This window comes from Corvus cornix, chromosome 2, assembly GCF_000738735.6.
Source record: "Corvus cornix cornix isolate S_Up_H32 chromosome 2, ASM73873v5, whole genome shotgun sequence".
Classification (NCBI taxonomy): Eukaryota; Metazoa; Chordata; class Aves; order Passeriformes; family Corvidae; genus Corvus; species Corvus cornix.
The window spans coordinates 392819-405641 of NC_046333.1; the positions used below are offsets into that span (position 1 = coordinate 392819).

At 58.0% G+C, this 12823-nt stretch overlaps 1 protein-coding gene across 1 annotated transcript in view; it reads right to left on the reverse strand.

Moving 5' to 3' along the window:
* Nucleotides 1-12823, reverse strand: part of LOC104686480 (SREBF chaperone) — a 41995-nt gene that overhangs the window by 1773 nt on the left and 27399 nt on the right. The window contains 16 exon segments of the mRNA XM_039571638.1: nt 156-362; nt 979-1059; nt 1304-1470; nt 2265-2347; nt 2966-3051; nt 3397-3869; nt 3872-3981; nt 4079-4194; nt 4982-5177; nt 6040-6231; nt 7236-7651; nt 8673-8888; nt 9837-9935; nt 10475-10569; nt 11244-11356; nt 12558-12684. Coding sequence (XP_039427572.1) covers nt 156-362; nt 979-1059; nt 1304-1470; nt 2265-2347; nt 2966-3051; nt 3397-3869; nt 3872-3981; nt 4079-4194; nt 4982-5177; nt 6040-6231; nt 7236-7651; nt 8673-8888; nt 9837-9935; nt 10475-10569; nt 11244-11356; nt 12558-12684 — 2777 coding nt within the window.

The following is a 12823-nucleotide window of genomic DNA, read 5'->3' on the forward strand; positions in this document are numbered from 1 at the left end:
TAAAAGCCGTGTGGATGTGGCACTTGGGGACACAATCAGTGGTGGCCTCGGCAGCACAGGGGGGTGGTTGGACTCTGTGGTCTCCAAGAGCTTTTCCAAGCCAAGCAATTCCCACTTTCCTGGTTAACCCTCCCCAGCTGCCCCACAGGTCCCACCTGCTGGATGGAGTAGAGCTTGATCCCCGAGCTGCGGTCCCAGATGCTGATGACGTCGTCCAGGCCGCTGCTGATGACACAGGACGTGGTGCAGGTCAGGGAGGTGACGTCCCCACGGTGGGCGAACATGTGGCTCACGCGGCTGCCCGTCAGCACGTCCCACAGGCAGATGGCCCCGTCCTGGCCGCCACTCGCCAGCACCATGGTCTGCAGGACACCAGGGCCAGTCAGCACCAGGGGACACGGTGCCACCGACACTCCTGGTGCTCCAGGCACTCCCGGTTGCAAGAGGTCACATGAGGGTGGGCTGGAACCCTGCACTGCCACCCCAGGGGTTCCCTGCCTGTTCCGTGTGCTCGAGCAGGCTGGGGGGAACAGACCCCAGGTGCCCCAGGTGCAGAAGCACCTGAGTTCACTTGAGGTGGGAGAGCACCTGGGGGCACATGCTGGCTTAGGGAGCACATGGGGGGCTCCCACTCCTCCTCCCAGGGCCCAGGAGGCAGAGCCTCCCTGGGGGCTCAGGCCCTGTTTCAGCCCTGCCTGGCAGTGCAGGAACAGGGATTCCCTGCTCCAAAAGGACAGGGAAGCAAGAGATCTCTAGGGGAAGAGATTGCTGAGCTGACAGTGAACTGGAGGAAAACTCTGGCTTGGCCAGAGAGAGATGGAGGGACCCAGGTGGGTGCCCCTGGCTGAGCCACTGGCTCAGGGCTGGGACCAGGGATGAAGCCAGGTATGGGCCAAGGTGTGATCTCAGGGGTGGGCTCAGGTATCAGCTCAGGTGTGAAGGCAGGTGAGGGCTCAGGCCCAGCAGCTCCCCCCGTACCTGGTCGATGTACACGGCTGTGATGGCTCCCGAGTGGCCCTGCAGGGTGAACAGGCAGCACGAGTCCTCCAGCCGGAACACCTGGGGCAAGAGAGGCTGGAGTGAGGCTCTGGGGCCAGACTATCTTTAAGATAGTCTTGAAGAGCTTTTCCCTCAATGATTCCATAATTCTCTGAAGTCACCCATTCCTAAGGCATGAGGGTACCATACCCAGCCCTTCCAACTCCTCCAATGCCACATCAAGGCAGGTGAACAGAACCCACGGAGCTTCCCGAACTCCCCCGCCCTGTGTGCTCCCCCAGCCGGCTGTCCCTGTCCCCCTCACCCTGAGGGTGTGGTCCTGGCTGCCGGTGACGAGGCGCCCGGCCGCGGCCTTGAGCGCGGTGATGGGTTTGTGGTGCGCGCAGGCCACGCTGTGGGTGAGCTGGCACCGCACCGCGGCCCCGCGGCCCAGCTCCGGCGATGGTGGGAGGCTGCTCCTGCCCGGGGCACCTGCGGGGACACAAACACCTGAGCCAGGGTCAGGACACCTCGGGATGCTGTGCCTCAGGGGGCTGGGTGCTGGGCTTTAGGGAATCTGGGGCTGGTACTGCAGTGAACCCTCTATGCTCAAGAACAAGTGGAGGGAGGGTCTCAACAGGGTCAAAGAATTCCAGACTGGTTTGGGATAGAAGTGACCTTAAAGCCCATCCAGTGCCACCCCCTGCCTGTCCTGGGCAGGGACACCTTCCACTATCCCAGGTTGCTCCAAGCCCCATCCAACCTGGCCTTGGACACTTCCAGGGATGGGGCAGCCACAGCTTCTTCAGGAAATTCATTCCAGTCCCTCACCACTCTCCCAGGGGAAGAATTTCTCCCCTATATCCCATCTCAATCATCCCCTCTATTGTGCTCCAGAAGCAAAGGAACCCTGTGCTCTAACCAGTCACCCCCATGGGCCAGTCTGGGCTGTGCTGGCATTGTGCCACGACCTTGGGCTGTTCCCGGGGTGGGAACAAGTGAGACAAGAGAAAGGAGTGAGAAGTGGAAGGAGGTAAGGGCAGTGCTGGCCCCGGAAGCACATGGGAGCCTCCAGCCCTGTGCCCTGGGGAAAACCAGCATGGGGATGGCGTCCCAGCACAGAGAGCTCCCACAGCACCCCTCAGCTCAGCACAGCTCCGGGTGCTTTGGAGCAGCTACCACCAAAGCTGAAGTGCGTGTGAGGAAGACTCAGCTACGAGGAAGAAGAGGGAGGAGGGAAAGGCAGGAGCCCAGGGCAGTGCACTGACATTCCAACACCCGCTCACCTCGGAACTGCAGGTGGTTCAAGGCTGTGTGTGTCTCCAGAGAGAAGAAATCCAAGGAGCCATTCAACCGGGCAGCCACGATCCTGAGGGGGAGATGTGGGGGGTGAGGAGAGGCCCCTCCCCGAGCCCCAAACCCGGACGTCCCCTGGGCCGAGCGCAGACCACCCGCTCCCAGGAGGAGGCTGCACAGAGCTGGGCTGGGAGACTGGACACAGCTCCGAATGGACTGGACAACGGCAGCACCTCTGGAACAGCAGCGATCCAAAGGTATCCCAGCCCTGAAACCCTCTGGATATTCAGCTACTAGAAAGACTGAGGGCTGAAGAAGTGGCTGCTGGAGCAGACCTGGAGCCAGGAAAGCTGGTGAGAGGTGGATACACAGAATGATTAAGCTGGATATTAGGTTGGATATCAAGAAAAGGTGGTTGGGCACTGAGCAGGCTCCCCAGGGAATGGTCACAGCTCCAACCCTGCCAGAGCTCAGGCAGCATTTGGACAATGCTCTCAGGCATAGGGTGGGATTTTTGGGGTGTCTGTGCAGGGCCAGGGGTTGGACTCCATGATCCTTGGGGGCCCCTTCCAGCTCAGGGTATTCCATGACCCTGATTCTAAGGAGGAGACTTCTCAGCTGAGCCTCTGCTGCCAGGAGCTGCCGTGGAGGTTGGGGCTGGGGATCTCCCAGCACTTGCACAAGGAGTTACCTGTTGTTGAGGAAGACGAGGGCCGTGATGCCGGATTGTCCTTCATCATTGCTGCTGCGGAGGGTCCCCTCGATGGCATCCCACACCTGGGGGAGGAGGGGTCACTGCGGTGGCACTGGCCAGAGGAGCACTGACCACAGGGAGTCTGGGATCCTGAGCAGGTCCCTGTGCTCTGCTCCCAGCCCCTGAGCTGAGTGAGCAGGCCAGAGCTCCCTGTGCTGTGCTCCCAAGCTGTGTGACCTGCCTCCCGTTACTGCATCCTATTACTGCATCCCTGCTCCTCACCTCCACCCTCCCGTTACTGCATCCCGTTACTGCATCCCTGCTCCTCACCTCCACCCTCCCGTTACTGTGTCCCTGCTCCTCACCTCCACCCTCCCGTTACTGTGTCCCTGCTCCTCGTTTCCTGTCACTGTGTCCCTGTTCCTCACCTCCAGCTTCCCATTACTCCTGCCAGCCACGATCAGGTTCCCCTGCAGTTCCAGGCTCCAGACGGAGCTCTCCAGGTCCCCGCCCCAGGACGGCAGGGGTGAAGATTTGTCACATCCCGCGCAGGTCTCGTCCCCCAGGCTCCGGTCCCCGAGGCTGCGCCGGCGGCCGCCGCACCCGCCCTCGTCGGAGCCACACCCCGGGGAGCGGCCGCTGCTGCCGCAGAACCCGGCGGGGCCGTGCGGGGCTGAGAGCCCCGGGAAGTTCATGTTCCTGCAGCTGGAGCTGCCGTGCTCCTCGTACACCTTCCCAACCAGGCTGCTGAAGTCGTATCCCGAGTCCTTGTGGCGAGTGCCCACGGCCCGGAGCCGCGGCTCTGACTCGGCCGCCTTGGCGTGCTCCGAGAAGTTGGTGTCGATGAGGGAGGTGAGGTCGGGCTGGTCACAGAACAGGGGGGGCTGGGGGGGCCCAGCAGCCGTTTGAGCTGGTGATTGCTCTCAAAGGAGTCCTCCAGCCCGTTCTTCCCGTCCGGGCTGGGATCCCAGCCCTCCTGGTAATCGAAGATGCCGCTGCTGTCCCTGCGCAGCCTGGGAGGAGGGACAAAGCTCAGCCCCACCGCTGGCGGGAAGATGGGAGCACAGGGATGTGGGGATGTGGGGCCATGGGACACGGACAGGGCCATACCTGGGTTTGGGGATGACAGTGAGGCAGTCGCCCGTCTGCGCGTCCCACACGCGGATCTGCCCCACCAGGCAGCAGCTCACCAGCAGCATCCCATCACTGGCCAGGCACTCGATGTCCTGGCAGGAAGGAAGGACAAGCACAGCTCAGTGTGGCACCACCGAGGCCTCTGGACCCTGACACAGCCTGGTGTGGCGGAGGAGCTGCAGAGATGATGGGTTTCCTGTCAAATCTGGCTGGTTTAGGAACCGAGGGACGGTGAGGACATGCGTGTCCCTGAAGTGTCCAAGGCCAGGCTGGACAGGGCTTGGAGCAACCTGGGACAGTGGAAGGTGTCCCTGCCCACGGCAGGGCTGGGACTGAATGAGTTGGACTGGATGGGTCCCTTTCAACCCAAACCAGTCTGTGACTGTGGCATTCCAGGATCTCTGCCCACAGACCTCAGTGTGCACTGGACTGCTGCAAATCCAACAGACTGTGTCTGTCTTGCCTTTCCCTGACAAATTCTGTCCCAGCTGATGGTAGCTTCAGGAGCAGAGGTGCAGCTTCTCTGGGAGACACAGCACAGCATTTTAAACTCACATGTCTGGACGCCCAAGAGCTTTGTTTCATCTCAGAACAGGAAGAATCCCAGAATCATCCTGGTTGGAAAAGCCCTCCCAGACCATCAAGTCAACCTGTGACTGATGCCTGCCTTGTCACCCAGCCCAGAGCACGAGTGCCACATCCAGTTGTTCCTTGGACCTCAGGAATGTGGAGGTATCCCAGTAAAGCAGGGAATGGATGCCAGAGGTGGTGATGGTGGGAATTGCAGAAAGCAAGTTCCAGGAGGAGATGAGAACGTGCAGCAGGAATTTCATGCTACAACATCCTTTCTGTATGTATTTATTTCTGAGTTGGACCTACCATGAGGTGTCCCCTGAGGACCAGGGGCACAATCTCGGTCTCGGGGGGGGAGTAGCCGTAGTCATCGCAGGGCAGGTCCCCCCTCCGGCGCCGGCCCGGCCCGTTCTGCCCGTAGTTCTTGGGGCACAGCACCCGGTACAGGCAGAACAGCAGCAGCACCAGCAGGATGCCCGAGGCCAGGCCCAGAGCAGCCACCCTGGGGGAGACACACACGAAGACAAGAAGGTAAGAAAAGAAATTCTAATTTCTAGTCCAAGGATAGATTTGGAAAATCCTGTGCCAGGATTACTCACGTGCTGGTCTGAATTTCTCAGCTGAGAAAGCTTTTCAACAAATTACAGAGATTTGTTGGAAATTAAAGGGGGTTTTAATGGGAAAACGACAATTTCAACAAGGTTTTGAGGCTTTTCAGTAAGGAAAGTGACGAGCAACTAAGATTCAACTCAGATTTTAAGAAAACACTAGCTGGGGACTGGGATAACACAGTGTGTTCAGCACTTGCAGATTCAGGCAGGGGGGTGTGAGCCATCCTCTCTGCAGGGAGGGAAGCTCCTTGCACCAAAGTTTGATCTAGCACCCAGTAAGTCATTATCAAATGATATCCAGGTGGTGGCTGCCCCATCCCTGGCAATGTCCAAGGCCAGGCTGGACAGGTCTTGGAGTGCTCTGGGATAGTGGAAGGTGTCCCTGCCCATGGCAGGGGGTGGCACTGGATGAGTTTTAAGGCCTCTTCCAACCCAAACCTGGGGTTCTATGAAATCACAACGTTTATACCCCCACATCCACCTCCTGTCCTCATCACCCAGTGACCAGCCCCGAATTGCATCAGGAGCACTAAGAGCCTCCATGTACAGCCCATTCCTGCCCTCAGCTGATGGAAAACTGCCAGGAGAGATCAATTTAATTTTGCACTGGAGCCTCCCAAGCATCCCGAGCTTTGGCACTGACGTTTTGTGAGCTTTTTTCCTCTCCCAGCAAAAGGACTGGCCCAAAGCAGCCCCGGAGTCCCGCTGGGGTTGGTTGAGGCAGGGTCAGGAGGCTGTGAGAGGATGTTTTACTTGTAAAGGGTGACGTCCTGGTGGCCGTGGGGCTGTGCTGTGCGGTCCGGCTCGGGTCCCGTGTCCAGCTTCCCCGCGCTGCCCGCCAGGAAGGGGTGGTAGCGCGAGGCCTCCTGGGGATGCCGCATCTCCAGGGCCTCCTGCGGCTTCAGGTACAGCGTGACAGGGATGGCTGGCAGGATGCTGATGTACCTGAGGGGGGACAGGGAGAACAGCTCGGGAGTGACACGAGGGGACACAGGGACAGGTGACTGGGCAGCCATGGCAGGTCCCAGGGCGCTTTCAGTGCTGTAACCTCAGGTGCTCTGAACTGAAGATCTCCTTGGGAATATTCTCTGAAGTTACTCTCCAGGTTTTAACCCTTCAAAGAGCCAGCAGTGGAATTAAGTCTGATGAGATCAATTGGATCCCATGAATTTAAGTAAGGATCTCACTTCCTGTGCGGTGCAGGCTGGGAGGTCTCACCAAGAAGCTTCTTCAGCTCACACATCTCTTCCTCACATGTACTATTTCCATCACTTACACATGATTGTATCAGAGAATTGTGGAATTACTGAGGTTGAAAAAGCCCTCTGACACCATCAAGTCTGACTGTTCCCCCTTGCGCTGCCAAGGCCACCACTGACCCACGTCCCCAAGTGCCACATCCACATTGCTTTCAAATCCCTCCAGCAATGGGGACTCCACCCCTGCCCTGGGCAGCTATGCCAGGGCTGGACAGCCCTTTGCATGAGGAATATTCCCAATATCCCAGCTGAGCCTCCCCTGGCCCAGCCTGAGGCCGTTCCCTCTCCTCCTGTCCCTGTTCCCTGGGAGCAGAGCCCGACCCCCCCGGCTGCCCCCTCCTGTCAGGGACTTGTGCAGAGCCACAAGGTCCCCCCTGAGCCTCCTTTGCTCATTTTGCAAAATTTAAAACTTCACTTCCAGGATCAAGGAAGACAAAGACACCAAGCACATAAAACACCCGAGATCACAGAGAGACACAACCCTGATTCCCAGAGGAACAGCCCTGGGGGCTTTGTGAGCTCTGTCCACCCCAGAGGACCTGCTCAGCAGCTCCTCCCAAGCACACCCAGAACGAGCCTCATGGAACCAGGTTATGTGAGTCAGGAGCACGAAGGACAGAAGGAAGACAAACTCTTGGGGTCAGCTGCCCAGCTCCCAGTGCCTCTGGCACTCCATGCCAGCCCACTTGCCTCTTGGCCAGGGTGATGTTGTAGTAGCTGAAGAGGGCTGGCCAGTGCCTGAAGGAAAGCTTCCTCCAGATCTCCTCATCCTCTGCTCCCCAGGTAACCTCTGCTTCTGTTCCCAGCTCCACCTGCCCGTTCCCTCTGCCCTCTGGTCCCTGGGCCCACGTGTGCTGGTTCGGCTCCAGCCCTGACTTCTGCTCCCGCTGCTGCGTTTGGTTCTCCGACAGCTGGATTGGCTCCGATGGGAACACCGAGAGGTCGATCTTGGGGTCCCCAGCAGGCAGGACCCCTCCGGGAACGGGCATGGGAGGCAGGCCTGCGTCCCCCAGGGGACTCTGCTCGGTGACCTGGGATGTGAGGTAGGTGCGGAGCCCAGCAGGATCTGTGTAAACCAGGATTCCAATCCAGATCACCGTCCCGGCCTGTGCAGGATGAGCAGAGACACAGCTCCCTTCAGTGCCACCAGCCTGTCCCCTGCCTGAGCAGACCCACGGCACCCCAACCACAGGTACCCCACACTTCCTGCAGCCTCACTCCCAGCACCGCTCCTTGGGGAAGATCTGGAGCATGGCCCAGCACACACAGACCCTGGACACCACTTTTCCGTGATCCACATGATGGTCAGAACCCAACTTCTCTCCCCAAATGCACAGCAGGAAGGAGACTCCATGCTGGCAGCTGGGACCAGCATGTCTGGCACCTCCAAACAGGGCTGGAATGGCTCAGTTGGGGTTTTTGGATCCACAGGTGTGCAGGACCCACTGCTCTGGGACCGTGTGGGGATTTAACTTAAACTGCCAGTGCTGGCTGATTGGGCTGGGAACACAGAGATCCCTCTAATTCCATTAGAGACATCCAAAACAGAGACGGGGGGGAAAAGCAGGGCCAGAAGTGGTGTGGCTGCAGTGGCTGTAAAGGGTGAAACCTTAAGCAAAATATCTCCTAAATGTCTTTAGTCCACACATGCAGGAACATAGTGTGATTTCTGCTTGTAAAATCATCTCAAGGCTCAGCCAGCCTTGGAAACCTGCTTCTGGATCCCATGGGGCAGCACCAGACTCGCTTGGCAACCAGGACATGGAGGTGTGGGGCCTGGCCGGAGTGGTGCCCAGTGGGGCGGGCAGGGGGTGCAGCCTGGCCGGAGTGGTGCCCAGTGGGAAGGGCAGGGGGTGCAGCCTGGCCGGAGTGGTGCCCAGCGGGGCGGGCAGGGGGTGCAGCCTGGCCGGAGTGGTGCCCAGCGGGGCGGGCAGGGGGTGCAGCCTGGCCGGGGTGGTGCCCAGTGGGATGGGCAGGGGGTGCAGCCTGGCCGGAGTGGTGCCCAGCGGGATGGGCAGGGGGTGCAGCCTGGCCGGAGTGGTGCCCAGTGGGATGGGCAGGGGGTGCAGCCTGGCCGGGGTGGTGCCCAGCGGGATGGGCAGGGGGGGACCATCTCCCCACACGTACCATGATGAGGCGCTGGGCCAGGCGCGTGCGGGCGAAGAAGTAGATGACGCGCAGGCGCTTGGGCAGGCGCAGGTTGCGCAGCGAGGACGGCTGCAGGGTGATGGTGTGCGGCGTGTGCGGCGCCGCCGGGCGCAGCGCGGGAGGCCGGGCACGGCACGGGGCCTTCGCCGGCGCCAGGCACGACTCGGGGGGCAGCCGCTTGTTGAGGTCGGCCAGCTGGAACAGACAGGGAGAGGTGAGGGGTGAGGGATCCCTGGTGAGCGATTCTTCCCCCAGGGTCATGGTGGTGACTGTGTCTCCTTTCAGCACATTTATAGACTCATGGAATCACGGAATGGTTGGGATGAAAGGGACCTTACAGCACATCCAGTGCCAGCCCTGCCATGGGCAGGGACACCTCCCACTGTCCCAGGCTGCTCCCAGCCCCAGTGCCAGGGCCTCACCAGCCTCACAGAGAACTTCTTTCTAATATCCAATGTAAACCTTCTCTCTTGTCAGTTTGAAGACATTCCCTCTTGTCCTGTCACTCCAGGCTCTTGTCCAAATTCTCTCTCCATCTTTCTTGTGGGGTCCCTTCAGGCCTTGGAAGGCGACAGCTAGGTCTCTAAGCTTTTCTTCTCCATGCTGAATAATCCCAATTCCCTCAGCCTTTCCTCACAGCAGAGCTGCTCCATCCCTCCAATCAACTTGATGCCTCCTCTGGCTTTGCTCCCACAGCTCCATGTCCTTCCTGAGAGTGTCTTTTCCCTCAAGTATCCTGTTCCCAATCCCTATGTGTGTAACCAAGCAAGTACAGACCCAGAACTTTTAACAGCTCAGGATGAGAGGAAACAGCCTCAAATTGACCAGGGAAGATTTAGGTTAAATATTAGGAAAAATTTCTTCCTGTAATGGGCTGTCCAGCACTGGCACAGCTGCCCAGAACAGGGGTGGAGTCCCCATCCCTGGGGAGGGGGATTTAGCAGCCCTGTGGATGTGGCACTTGGGGACATGGTCAGTGGTGAACGCAGTGGTGGTGCTGGGGAATGGCTGGAACTCCATGATCTTAAAGGCCTTTTCCAACCTCCGTGAATTTATGGTTCTGTTCTTTTTCTCTTTGGGGAGTGAAATGCTTGGGCTGTGTCCCTCTCCTCCCCCGAGGCCAGGGCATGCCCCTGTGCCCACCTCCATGCGGCGGATGTCGATGGACAGCACCGTGGTGAAGAACAACATCTGCAGGAAGAAGTCCGACACCAGCCCGACCACGGCGAAGAGGCAGAACTCCTGAGGATGGGACAAAGGGATTAGCTCCCATTTCACCTCTGAACAGGGGACACTCAGCAGTGTTTTACTGACAAACCCTGTTATCCACCTCTTGAGGGTTTAGGGCTGGATGAGTCCATGTGAGAATCCAAGAATATTTATTCTGATTCACATTCTTTGTTCTTTTTGGCCACAGTCCATCAAAACCCGGGGACTCTGCTCCCAGGGAACAAGGGACAGGGTGAGAGGAAAAGGCCTCAGGTTGTGCCAGAGGAGATTTAGATTAGAAATTAAGGAAAATTTCTTCCCCAAGAGGGGCTATTGAGCATTGGAATTGCCCAGGGCAGGGGTGGAGTCCCCGTGCCTAGAGGGATTTAACAGCTGTGTGCATGTGGCACTTGGGGACATGGGCTAGTGGTGGCCTTGGCAGTGCTGGGGAACAGTTGGACTTGATGGTCTCCAAGGCTTTTCCAACCCAGACAATTCCCTGACTCTGTGATCCTACTGCCCACTGCCTCCCTGCAGTGCCTTGGGCTCTGTCCTGCAGCAGCCCCACTCACCTGGATGGCTGGGACCAGGGTGAAGTATCCAATGAGGATGATCCCGAGCTCGGTGGCCATGTTCTTCATGATGGACCAGCTCTCGTTGCTCAGGCCTGGGGAAGGGCAAGGACAGGTCAGGGGAGCCTCTTCACTGTGCCGGACGAGCACAGCAAAAGCAGCTGCATTTGCCCTCTTTAAAACCTGGAATCTACAGACAGCAGCCCAAAAAGGCCCTTCCAGGCTAAAATTCCTGAGTGCAAAGGCCCAGTGAAGTTCTGAGTCCTGTTTCCCATCTAGGATCCAAAGCACTTGTATTTTTAAAACTAAAATCAGCATCAGTCTAGAATCTCTTCTCCCTGACGTTTAGAAACAACTTTGAAGATTGCAAATCCCATTTATCCTGGTGTGAGCACACTCAAATCCTTCCACAGGCACAGAGCATCTATAGAATGGAAAAGATAATTTTGTCACACATTCAGGGGAATTTTATAGGCCCTGTGTTCTGCACTTCAGATATCCATGACCTGAGGACACAGTGCCCAGTATCCACGCCACGAGATCCAGCTCTCCCCTACTAATATTTTTTTATATTTATTTAGCCTGTTTCAGTCAACAATCCCAAAAAGCAGTGCCCACCATGACAGCATTCTATTCTTGGAATTCAACACAAAAGGCTGCACAACTCACCTTGCTTCCTTCACAGAGCTGAATTAGACCATTCCCCCTCTCCCAGTGCCTGGCTTTCCCCAGTTTTGCCTCTCTGCAGTCTCCCAGAGCAGGATCCTACCTTGGGCGATGCGGAGCTTCACCTCCAGGTCCACGGGCGTGGACACAACGGACTTGGTGAGGACCAGCACGTTCTCCAGGCCAATCACCACCACCAGGTATGGGAATATCTCTCTGGAAGAAACAGAGGCAGAACTGAGGAGGAGATCCGTGGGGAAAAAGAAGGGAAAGAGGCAAGTTTGGAGCAAACAGACCCCTGGGAGTCGAGGTGAGAAGACACCACCCTGTGCCCCAGTCCCTTCCCTCAGTGTCACACTGTGACAAGGAAAAGGTTTGTGTTTCCTCTGCCTTGGGGAGAAATCATCGTTTTTGCAAAGCTGCAGGAATTCCTGGGAAACGCCCGCTGTGGAGCACCACGAAATTAGTCTCGGTGCTTCCCAGGGTGGGGACAGAGCCCTTTGCTCTCCAGCATTGGGTACAACGATAGAGATGGACCTGAACACCCTGTGAGGGACTGGGGGTGGGTAATTAGTCACCAGGAAAGGGCAGGGAGCGTGTCCCACTTCCTTTAAGGATCATCCCATCCCACCCCTGCCACGGGCAGGGACACCTTCCACTATCCCAGGCTGCTCCCAGCCCCAATGTCCAGCCTGGCCTTGGACACTGCCAGGGATCCAGGGGCAGCCACAGCTGCTCTGGGAAATCCATTCCAGTCCCTCACCACCCTCACAGGGAAGGATTTCTTCTGTCTATCTCACCTAAATTTCCCCTCTTTCAGTTTGAACCACTGCTCCTTGTCCTATCACTGTAGTTCCTGATGAAGAATCCCTCTCCAGCTCCCCTGTAGGCTCCCTCAGACACTGGAAGGGGGGAATGTCAGTGAACGTCCATAGTGAGTGAAAAAACCACCAATACCAATAAGCCTCTCATGGGCAGCTTCTCGTTCATGCCCAAGAATCCAAAATTCAGCAAGAACAACGCAGGCCTGCCTTTAATTAAAGCATTTTCAGCTCACAACTGTGTGAGCCCTCCAGGCAGCACCAGGACAGGACAGCAATAGGAGATAAGCTCCTTAGGGATGGGAATCTCTAAACAGGGAGAATGGAGGAGGCTGTGGGAGAGCCTGCTCAGCTCCAGGAATAATGTGTTATCCCAACAATTCCTCCTGCTTTAGGCACACAGAGCCAACTGCCCAGCAATAAGGAATCTCCAGGAGGACCGGCCAGCAGAGGAACACATCCCCTGCATCCCTGGAGAGCCGCTGATGCTGATCCCGCCCAGCAGTGTGTCCAACACATCACAGGACTTGTTCCCCAGCCTGGGGGCTCTGTTCCCACAGCATTCCCCGTGCACCCCTGGCAGGGCTGGCACGTACCCTCCGTTGAGCGTGGGCGTGAGGCCGAACAGGGTACAGAGCCCCACGGACATGAGCAGGGAGCTGAGCACCGTCACCACCGCCGCCAGCGCCAGGCCCCACTTGGACTTCACCATGTCGATCTTCCCTGGAAAACAGCGCCCAGCCCAGGTCACCAGGGGAAGCAAACGGAATTAATGCCAGTGGAGGCGGGATGCTCGTCCTGCCTGGCTTCAGGAGGTCACTGGACATCCCCCAGCCCAGAAGGGAAGGTACTGCAGTGCTCC